The sequence below is a fragment of the Hyposmocoma kahamanoa genome, unplaced genomic scaffold (assembly GCF_003589595.1).
Source record: "Hyposmocoma kahamanoa isolate Upper Pololo Valley unplaced genomic scaffold, ASM358959v1 67, whole genome shotgun sequence".
Taxonomy (NCBI): Eukaryota; Metazoa; Arthropoda; class Insecta; order Lepidoptera; family Cosmopterigidae; genus Hyposmocoma; species Hyposmocoma kahamanoa.
The window spans coordinates 4,705,768-4,717,357 of record NW_020653855.1 but is presented as its reverse complement, the minus strand read 5'-3'; the positions used below and the strand labels follow the sequence as shown (position 1 = coordinate 4,717,357).

Here is an 11,590-nt window from a genome sequence, read left to right as displayed (position 1 = left end):
CGCGTGAGCGGTTAAACATCAACTCTCGTTTGCACTAAAATTACAAATAAAAATAGAAAGCTGAAATAGTACAGCAACAATAAAAAATCTGCATGTACGTCTCCGTATATTCCAAAAATATTCTGTATTTATTGCAATAAAGATAGTATTTCTAACTATGGGGGGCTGTTCCATTTGGTGGTGTATGAAAAACAGCAAAACATCTAATTACAAAACAAACGGAATCACATTTCATCGGTAATTAAATATGTAATTTTTCAATTTTCGTCCATTATAGCAAGGCTCAAGTTAAACCGGTCGAATTGAAGTTAACCAATTGACGACACTCGTCAAATGTTTCGATTTCGGGCTAGCCAATCGGAGCGCAGTTGTCACCGTAAAAATTTGGCAGATTAATTTTCAAACAAATTAAATAACATTTCGTCTTTTATAATCTTCGGTCTTTATATAATCGATGCATGGAGCTCTACGGCTACTAAAACCTTGATATGTATCATTTTGATTCAACACTTTCACAAGGGACGTGTAATGCTCACATTATTTTATTTTTATTTTATTTTACCTTATTGGAAGGCCAAAGCTATCATAACTGCCTCCGTGGCCGTGCGGTTGCCACACTGGGCTGCCACGCAGAAGTCCTGGGTTCGATTTCCAGGCCGGGAGAAATATGTGTATGGCCTACATTTATTTCTCTCGTGAAACTCACGTGACGAACGGGTGTAATTTGTGGCTGTCTATGTGTGTGTCCATAGCACTCGCGACACAGGGTTTCCCTAGTGCGGGGCTATGAGTGTTGCGTTATTATTATCTATTTTATATTAGGCTAATTTTTTAGGCTAAGGTTTAATTTATATTAGGCTCTCGCCTTTTCCAAGGCCTAAAAGATTAATTTTGAATTTTTAAATGGGAGACGGCGAATAATACGTGCCGTATAGAGCAGGATCGCCTTTTGTATTCGTGCTGGAAGCGACATACCACAGAAATCCAATCGCATCAAGCTGTTAGCAAGGCTGACTGGAATTAACCCATTTGCGGATAAAACAATTGGGATTATTTCAGTGGAGGCCACATCCCACATGTCGGTGATCTCGTGCGCCAGGTCGAGATACTTCCGGCATTTCTCGGTTTCGGCTTTTACTAGACTAGACTTTTACTAGGATGGTAACGTCCGCAAGATATACCCTCGACAGCTATCGATCCAATATCACAATATCAGGCTTATTCACACTAGTCATGTCTGTGATAATGGATCAATCGCAATAGATTTTGGTGCGGTCATCTTCGAGTATTGGCTCCGGTTAATACTTGTAATATGGCATCCTCTGTTGCACGAGTTCGTACTTCAGAGCGAGCTCTTGGTGTAATATTGACTGCCTGGTTGTGTTTGTGCAAGAACTCAGTGTTAGCAAGAGCGGAGCAACCGGAAACAATGCCTAAGGGACTCTCCGGTTCGGCCACGTGCCCGACAAATGTCTACTGTACCGTCCTTTAGGATATATTTCCGATAGTTCCGCGTCTCGATAACCTTATCCTGTATTGCACAGACAAAACCTTCGGGTTCCCCAAAAAGGTCCCTATCATCTTACTTAATAATAATGGAGAGGCAATTATTGGCCCTCACCGATAGACACACATTAAGTTGATTAATGCGCATTAAATTATAACTATATAACTAGTAACTATACTACATATGTAATGACATATTCGTAACACATAGTTGGTGTTCAATGTGTGATCGGAAACGGACGCGCTGCACTACTTTGCGAGAATTATTTTAATTCGCGATTTTGCGCGGCTTAGGCTGCTGCATGTACGTAAGTGACAATGGGTTCCCAACAACAAATTGTCAATGAGTTTCTGGCATTCGTGCAGAATGCCATCGACACAATGGATGAAGTCAGCATCGAGCAGATCTGCAAATCTAATTTCAACGAAGATGAGATTTGCAGTGGCAAGATGCTGCTGTTCCAGAGCTGCGGCAAAGCGCAGCAGATGCCATCTCGTCGGAGGGATGGAGGCTTGAAGAGTGTCCAGGATGTTACTGCATTCTTGAAGAATACCGATCCGGACGACGTGCCTACTTTCGTGGCGAAGGAGCTGCACAAGTTGCCTCCGGTCACCTTTGACCACGTCGACGTCACCAGGCTGTTAAAGGACATCACGTCCTTGAAGTCGAGTTTGGCTGAAGTTCAGTCAAAATTGGAGGCGTCGGATAACTCCATAAGTGAGCTACGTGCCGAAGTTGCGTTGTTACGCAACCCCGCTTCGGTATGTAGGTCACCGACAGTCTCCTACGTCAACACGCGTCGCGGGGCGCGAAAAGCATCCGTCGGCAGTATTGAGTCGGCTCGTATGTCGCCGGTCATTGCTGTTGTCAATGCACCGTGCCCCCCTGCCCGCCCCTCCGCCTCGGAGGTTACGTCACCCGTATGGACGTCATCGCCCGGGCGTGCATACGCCGCGACTATTAGCAGCGGAACCGCGACTTCAAAACCCGAGTTGCGGAAAACTGCAAAGGGCGGTAGTAAACCCCGAATGCCTGTCTCTGGAATCGCAGGTGCCAAATCTCAGAGGCAGACCGACAGGTGCGACGAGGACGGCTTCACAAAGGTGGAGAAGAGAAGAAAGAAACCCACCAGCCGAAATCTATGTGGCACAGCTCCAACGGGACAGAACTTCTTGCTTCGTGCGGCCATACCGACGACGCAGTTGTACCTGTCTCGACTGCATTACTCCACGAAGTCTGAGGATATAGTGGAGTATATCCGGTTGAAAGCCCAATTCACCCTGAGGGTCGAACGTTTGGAGTCTCGCCACAACGTTAACTTTAATTCGTTTGTGGTGAGGGTCCCAACGGTCCATCTGTCGACCTTCATGCAGGTAGAGTTTTGGCCGAAGGGTGTCATGTTCCGGCGGTTCAGAGGAACGATACATGACACTTGTTTGCGTCGCACGTCGCCGAATAGTAATTCGTGTAATTAGTTAATAAGTTTATATTATTTTATATGTATGTTAGTCTGTAAGGTATGTATCAATAATAATAATATGTATGTTAGTCTGTAAGGTATTTGTTATATGGGCCTTAGTTGCCTGAAATAAATGAATAAATAAAATAAATAAAAATAAATAGTACATAGGGCGCACTATAAGTTTCCGAAATTGGCTACTTAGATAAGCAATATTTAAAAAGTAATTACAACATTTGAAAATGGAACTCCTTGACTGTAGAATACAGTTTGTTTCATCTGACGGTCAATTGTTTTTACATTGTTGCGTCATTTTAGAAATTGGTTGTCTACATCACCATGGATTTAACACGTGAAAATTTTCGTAGTATGAGTTTCTACGATTTTAAGTATAAAATAACAGCTCAGCGGTGCTTCGCTCGGCTTCAAACTGCTTTTGGCGATGAAGCACCATGCAAGGCGACTATTTATAGCTGGTTTGCAGGATTCAAACGCCGTCGTGTGAATCTCAGTGACGAATTTCGTGATGGTCGCCCGTAAACTGCTGTGAACAACAAAAACATCGATGCTGTGCGCCGTATGATGAAAACAGACAGGCATGTGATATACCTTGAGGTTCGGGCATCATTAGGCATAGGCATGAGTCAAATACAATCAATACTACACAAACATTTGGATGTGAAAAAGCTGTGCTTTCGGTGGATCCCACACAATTTGACTGAGGCTCAAAAAACGGATCGCGTCACTTGGTGCAATGCCATGCTTATCAGATTCAACGAAGGGGCGTCAAATTTGGTGTGGGATAAAGGAACAGGTGACGAAACATGGATTTAGAGTTGTGATCTCAAAACAAAACAGCAATCGAGCGTATGGATCTTTCGACATGAGCCGAAACCAACGAAAGTGGCGCGCGTGTAAAGTGCCTCTAAACCGATGATTGCTTCTTTTTTTAATAAAACATAAAAAAAAACAAAAAAAGAGAATATTTTGAGAAACAATAAATTAATTTCTGACCATTTATAGTATTTTTTTCTTATTCATTCCGGAAACTTATAGTGCGCCTCACGAAATTATCTACTTGCCAAAAAATAAAGTACTAATAAGAGGCTTCACCGGTAAGTACATTAGTGTTAAAAAGGTCAATATGAACCTGCTTGGACATTGAAGCTATTATTCGCACGCAATACATATGAATTCCGCCGAAAATTCGAAAAGGCCAGAATGCACAGAAGTGAATTAAGGGTCTTTATAATGCATTATAACACGTATAACGCAGTAATGCTCTCATTACTGTTTGGCGGCAGAAATAGCACCTCACCTATTACTTCTCTGGACGAACTCTCACAAAGAGCTCTATGTTTCGAATTACAATGAAATTTATTGAATCTCAGGATGTTGCACTATCATGATATTCAATTATTTTTTGGGAAATTACTCCACTTTGTTATAGTTATTAATACAAAGATCGAACACTAAGAAAGTTGAATTCAATCTGAAGTTGAACCGTCGTCTTCAACGTGGCTGACGTTCCCCCAACTGAGATACGGAACGATCGAACAGACATTACGAATTTTTCTATGTGCTTGTTGCTGACCCTTATTTTGTGGTTTTTAACGACCTAATTTAATTTTTAAAATTTAATTAGTTGCAAAGAAATATTGTGTAGGAATTTTGTAATTTTATTTATATATTATTTGTATTTTTTACACAATTTTTTTTGTGTATGTATATTACGCGAGAACTCTAAAGGTGACAACAAATTTGTGAACCGATTTCGATGATTCTTTTTTTATTGGGAAGAAGGTACCTCAGTATTGGTTCCATTTGAATTTTAAGAAAATATTCTACCTCTAAAGGTGACAAAGTAGGGGATGAATCCGGCTTCGCGCACTTTCCGGTAACCGATCTCAATAAAACTTTTCAAATAGATATAGTTCCATAAACTTTTGAGGTTGGTTTTTTAGTATTCTGTTCTGAGATTATTTTTTTGCATCTTTATAACTATTTTCGGCCAAGATTATCACGTCCTTTGGAAGATTTACGTGGGCATATGGATCAAACACGTGACGGCCCGTCGGAATTTCTATGTTCACTATGTTCCGACATTAATGACCATGCTAAGGTCAAGTGATGACAATAAAGAAATTGTCTAATAAAGTCACATGTGGTTATACGTCTAGTATTTATTGATGGGGATTCTTAGTCCTTTTTTATACGAATGTAAATGCACATTCGACCTCTATTTCACCTGAAGGAAAGTGACGATGAGGTCGACGATGGAACATGCACACATAAATAATGCCTATTCACTCTGGCCTTGAAAAGGTTCAAGTTATAACGTTCAGTGAACAAGTATGCAGGCAGTTAATTCTACTCCCTAGCCGTTCGCCATATAAATGTGGAAGCGTAGCGCTTCGTGCGAATCTTTGAAATATCCTCAACACAGGGGTAGATCCCAAGCCTACGTCTAGTTCCCCGATGATGGAAAGGGAAAAGCGGAATTAAATCGTATAACTCCATCGCACACTCTGCGTGATATATTCTGTAAAATACTGATAAGCAGGCAACTCTACGGCAGTGTTCAAGGCGCAACTTCGGCTCTACTAATTTAGAGTCACCTATAAACCTCTTGGCACCCTTGTCAATTGAATCCAATGTGGCCAGTTGGTATGTAACAGAGCCATACCAAAGGTATTCTATACACGACCGGTGTCTTAGTAATAAGTGCGATACCTGATTATGTAATGTGTGCATACAATACTTTTTCTATAAGTAAATTAAAATAATGAAACTGTGTTTATATTGTTTTTAAATAGTTATGGTACACTTGGGACTTGTGAGGGTGACGGGCGCAGTGGCAGTGTCCCTAACATTTTTGCGATTTAAAGCTCTACTGGCACTGCAATTGTTATGGATAGGCGTGTCGCTTACCAGCATGCGCACGACTTGTTCGCTCCTCACTTGATAATATAAAAAAAAGATATTTCGATATCCTCCTTCTAACGTCGTATATCACATTTCAGAAGATCGTTGCTTCGCCGCAGAAATTCTCTGCATGACGCCTTTGTGCCATCTGTGGCGGTCTTTGGAATAGTGGAGCGCATCATGGAGACCCATGCCGAGAGCCGTACAAACTTGGTAGGACCAACTTGTGGGTCAGCGACCCCTCTTACGTTTACCGTCGATCCGTCCTGTGACCATTAGTTGTTCGAGGTTGTGTGTCCTTTGGTATAAAATATATTTTATTAAAAGAAAAAGTGTCAACCCTACACAATACACACCTTGCAATCCTGTGGTCTCTCATTATTATTAGAGATGCACATTATTATTCGATTTTGTGAAAATCGAGTGTATAGATAACAAGTCTTTGTATCCTCATGTCAGCCGGAAGAGGTCCACTGCTGAACGTAGGCGTCCCTCAAAGATTTCCAGACCAGCCGATCGGACGCGACGTGCATACATCGGTTACCCGCCGCCCTTACCAGGTCATCCGTCGATCTAGTAGGGGGCCGTATCGATTCACTTGAATGAGATTTTCAAGCGAATCGATTTAATAGAAAGCAAAATCTGTAAGCAATACATATATTTGAACAAAATTCGACTTACAAATATTTAGTTCTAACGTAATATGTTGTTGTGTGATTAAAACCAAATGTTTATAACGCGCCGGGTCAAAACCCGAACGCTTGCACATCTCTTCTCAACCGTTGCATAAGTTCCCAATTAGGTCAGCGTGACCCTTGCCCTATCAACGATGATGACGTAAAATATCATGCAGTAAAATAACAAAGGAAATAACAACACAAGATAGTAATATAGATACGACGTCAAATACAAAACAACCTACTCGAGCGGTGTTTTAAAAATGAAAACCTATAATTTGCAATATTTTTTTTTGCTTTTGCAACTTACAAAAAGTCGGTGCGGCTCGAAATCGTGTGGCGCTTCCGGCAACCGGAAGTGGGAACGGCGTAATTGCCTCACTTACATTTTGGTGCCGATCCAACCTACAATACATTTGTTCTTTGATTTATATTGACGACTTTTTCATAACAACATCCGGGGTAATCTTTTGACGACCTAGTTGGTGGGGCGTGAAATGGAACTATTGTTCCTATCTAAACTGCGTGTATTGTTTTTTTTTTCAAACAAACCAACATTTCGGGTTATTGCAAATATAGTTTGGAATAGGGTGGTTTGCATTATTATTAGACATAACTGGTTGATGGTATCTATATCTACCTGATCGTGTTCGGTCAAGACCTCTACTTCGGCTCCTAGTTGGGTTAAAGATGGATAAGATAGGCTAAGTCGCAGCATGGATGGCAAAATCGGCTTTGTCACACACTGGATAAGGGTTCACGGGTTGGGTGGCGTGCGGAGTATTCCCGGCAAGCCACTAGCGTTAGTGAAGTCCCACCAGAGGTGGCTCCGCGGTCGTGGATCATAAACCACGTGGCCACACCCCTGTCTTATGCCGGGTGTGGAAATACCCGGAGGTGTTTAGTGAGAAGGAGTCTCACATAACCACCGCGCCTCCTCTTGACGTGGTGGTATCTATGACGGATTTTCTCTCAGAAGAAAAGGCCAAATCGCTGCAAGCACTCGTGCATATTGAGAGCACATGAGTACGCCTACCGCCTGTCAAGCAGAGGCCGTGGGTTCGATTCCAAGATCGCAACTCTGCCGCTTTCTCGAAATTTATGTGCGAAATTTAATTTGAAACCTGGACGTCAAAGAAGGTTCACAACGGCGGACTATGGCCTGAAACCCTTGCGAGAGAGGAGACCCGTGTCTAGCAGTGGGACGTATAAATTGGTTGATGATGATAATGAGTATCCCGTCAACGTAATTATAGTTGATAGCAGAGGGTGATTATTGTCTCGTCACGTTTAGTATCGAGTTCAGCTTTATGGTAACCTATCACAAACTCGATTTTTTTCCGAAATAACGTTTGTTCGAATTTTCATGACAACGAAAACCGAATTATAACGAAACCGTTGTTCTTTCAGGATATGTTAGATATTTATCGCAAAGACACGATTAGGTTCTGTTACGTTAGGTTAACTTAGGTGAAAAAGAAAAAAAAAGGGCCTCCGAGCGGAACATTCTGGTTGCCCGGATCGGGCGAGATCTCTCCCCGCCAGGCATAGTAGCGGGTATGTTGACGGATCAAGAGTCCCATGAGGCAGTGGTCTCCTTCTGTGGAGCGGTGATGCTTTAGAAGGAGGTCGCCGAGCGTGAACGGGAGAGGGCCGATCCCGCTCGGCAGCGGCGTACCTTCGCGGCTGTGGGCGATCGAAGCGAGGGCTTCGTTCTCCAGTAAGTTAGGCAGCCGCGAGGAGGACGACGGGGCGGTGTGACCCGCTTCGTCGTGATGAGAGGAGGGGGATGATGTAGCTCCTCCTAGGTGCTGGGGGGTTCCGGTAAAGTCGATCCCGGATCTTTCTCACTAGAGCACCCGAGAAGGCCACCTTGGGGTTCGAGTCGGTAGAAATCCGGCCATAACCTCACGCAAAAAAAAAGGTGAAAAAGAAAAAACATTTTCCTCTCAAAATTACTTTCGACGTTATGAGAATTGAACCAAACGTTATTTCTGGAAAATGTCATTTCAGACTACTGACAGGTAACCCAGCTTCGCGCTGCTTTCTAACTCGAGGAATTGCCTCTTCACAATCTCTAGTCATTCAGAGACGGGTCAATATTGTTCTATTATGTTTTAGTAGTAGAGTGGTGAAAGAGTTCGTCTAAGGTATTAAGCTGCTATTTCATTATTTCTTCACCTATTTCTGCCGCAAAGCAGCAGTGAGAATTACTGCGTTTCGGTTTCGAAGGAATTTGGAATTTGTTAACTTCGCCCGTCACACTAAGACATAAGTCGACAAGACTCATGTGCTGTAATTTCACCATCACCCTTAATAAACCTTCAAACCGGAAGAGATCCTTGGAAAAGAGTTCGTCCAGGAAAGTACTGCCACCTTATCTACTTCTGCCGCTAAGACGTAATATCAGCATAACTGTGTTCAGGTTTTGAAAGGTAAGAGTGCTGGTGTAATTACAGGCACCTTGGACTTACCAACTTATGTCCCAGGGTGACGGGCGCAGTGGCAGTGCCCCTCAGATCCTTGCGGTTTATAGCCGTGACTGGCACTGCAACTGTTATGGACAGACGTGCAGCTTACTATCAGGCACTCGACTTGTTCCTCCCGTCACTTGATATTATAAAAAAATATATATTAGACCGTTTGTAACCAGATTTGTACTGCTGTCCCTAAAAAAACAAATAAATACCTGAATCATAATAGTAAGATATCGTGGTATTCAATAAATTTAATTTTATCATGGAAAGTTTGTTTAAAAAAAACAAAAACCGCGATTTTGATCCAAAAAACCAGTTTCAGTTTGAACAAGGTGCTCCGGGTTCAATTCCTGGAAAGGCTAGTTTATCTAAAGATCTTTTCTAAATTGTTTCTGGTCTGGTGTTTCTGTTTAATGCCCTGGAAGTTTGTTTCATTACCGTGGTACTAACATAGGGAATAATCCTCATTATTAATAAATCATTAGAAAAATGACAGTTACAAAGCAGTCTTTTTCCCAGCGATCAGATTGCCTCATTTATTACAACATGGCCAATGACAAGAATCAAGTCATTACATTGTATATAATAGATTAATGTTCTAGCTTGAGACCAGGTTATAGATTGTTTAACACATTATTGTTTGCTCCAACTATTTCTTAATACGAACTATAAATTAAACAATTTAATTTGACGCAACAGCATTTACCCTAAATAAGACAAGCGGTATGGTAATGTAAACTTGACCATATTGTTATATTAAAAGGAATTAATCCTTATTAATTGACCTTGTGAATCAGCTTAAAAATACAGTTTTCTTTTACATTTTGTTCGTTCGATTCCTTGATGAGGCAAGTAAGTTTTTAAGTCTTTAATTGCATACTTACTTTTAAAAATAAAAGAATGGCTCTAAGACGCAATTTATGCCATCTTTTTAAGAGGATACCAAGTGACAGCTTATGTCTCAGGGTGTCAGGTGCAGTGGCAGTACCATAAAGATCTGATCTTTGTGGTTTAAAGCTCCGAGTGGCACTGCACCTGTTATGGACAGGCGTATCCCTTACCATCAGGCGTTAGACTTCTTCATCCCGTAACTTGGAATCATAAAAAAGACAAAGGCTTCAAACTGCCTCCGTGGTCGAATGGTTACCACACTGGATTGCCACGCAGACAGAGATAAATATTTATATGGCCTACATGTATTTTTCGTGAGTTTGGGTGTAATTTGTGGTTGTCTACTCATGTGTGTGTCCATCCATGGCACCCGCGATACAGGGTTTTCCTAGGCTATGTAAAAAAAAAGAAAAGAGAACTTATAATTTTTCTCTTTTTTCGTCGAGGGTTAAAAATAGAGATGAGGTTTGAAAACACGATTCCTAAAATTTTTATGATAGAAAAAAAAAACAAAGTTACCTCGAAATTTTACAAGAATACTGAAATAAATATAGTATAATATAATAGAACCGATCCAGTACGGGAAAATATTCAATCCGAGCTTAGGTAGAATTGACTCTTAAGCTTTTATATCAAGAACTTAAAGCTATTTTTTTTGTTACAGGAGCAATGAAGGTCCGCGATATTGTGCTAGTGGTTGTAGTATGCGGTGGAACTGTGGTGGCGCTTTTGGCGCTTGCCGCGTATCTATACGCGCGGCGCCGTAAGCGCAAGCGCGACCTCGAGGACGGCACAAGTTGCGCTATTAGGTAAGGAAATTTTATACATAGTTGCACAATTACATATCATTTTCACCTCACTAGCTCGGAAAGGCATTCTTTCTCATTAGAAATCTGTCTGAAAGGTTTTTGAAATTCGAACTTGACGATGGACTGTGGTGCACATAACTTTTTCTTGAAAAAGAAAAACGTCCAATTAAGCGATTTGTCGAACATTATTTATTTATGTAACATAAATCCATTGGTACATTTTATTCTTATTATTGTTGACTTTAGATTGACAATGGTAACTAATTGTGTTTATTAAATTATTTTAATTCGTCGAAGAACTAAAATAATTTCAATCATCACTCACCACTTTAAAGATAGTCAACACTATTGTGTGCGGCTGTGGAGTATGTAAAAGGATCCACTCAGCTAATGTCACCGCCTATATTTTTTAAGGGTTATCATCATCAACACTTTTTTTATGATGTCAAGTGCTGCGCATGGTGGTAAGCGACACGTCTACCTATAACAGTTGTGAGCTTTAAATTGCAAAGAGCTGGGGGGCACTGTAGCTGTGCCCTGAGACATAAAGTAAAAGTCCCATGTTGTTGTAGTTTCAACAACACCATTAACTTTCAAAACCGGAACACAGTAATGCTCACATTACTGCTTGGCGGCAGAAATAGATACTGTAGCAGTACAAAAGTCCCGGGTTTGATTCCCGGGCCGGGAGAAATATTTATCGCCTACGTTTATGTCCCTCGTGAGTTTAGTGTAATTTGTGTTTGCCTATGTGTGTGTTCATGGCACCCGCGATACAGTGTTTCCGTAGTGCATGGTTATGAGTGTGTGCGTTATTTATTTATTCTCTTCCAAAAAATTTTTTT

General features: G+C 41.3%; 1 protein-coding gene across 1 annotated transcript; it reads left to right on the top strand.

The window, feature by feature from the left end:
* The first annotated feature begins 1,824 nt into the window (after positions 1-1,824).
* LOC113232145 lies at positions 1,825-10,749 on the top strand. The gene is made up of 2 exons (XM_026466783.1): positions 1,825-2,686; positions 10,601-10,749. The coding sequence occupies exons 1-2, from the start codon at positions 1,825-1,827 to the stop codon at positions 10,747-10,749; spliced, it is 1,011 nt and encodes a 336-aa protein (XP_026322568.1).
* The last annotated feature ends 841 nt before the right edge of the window (positions 10,750-11,590 follow it).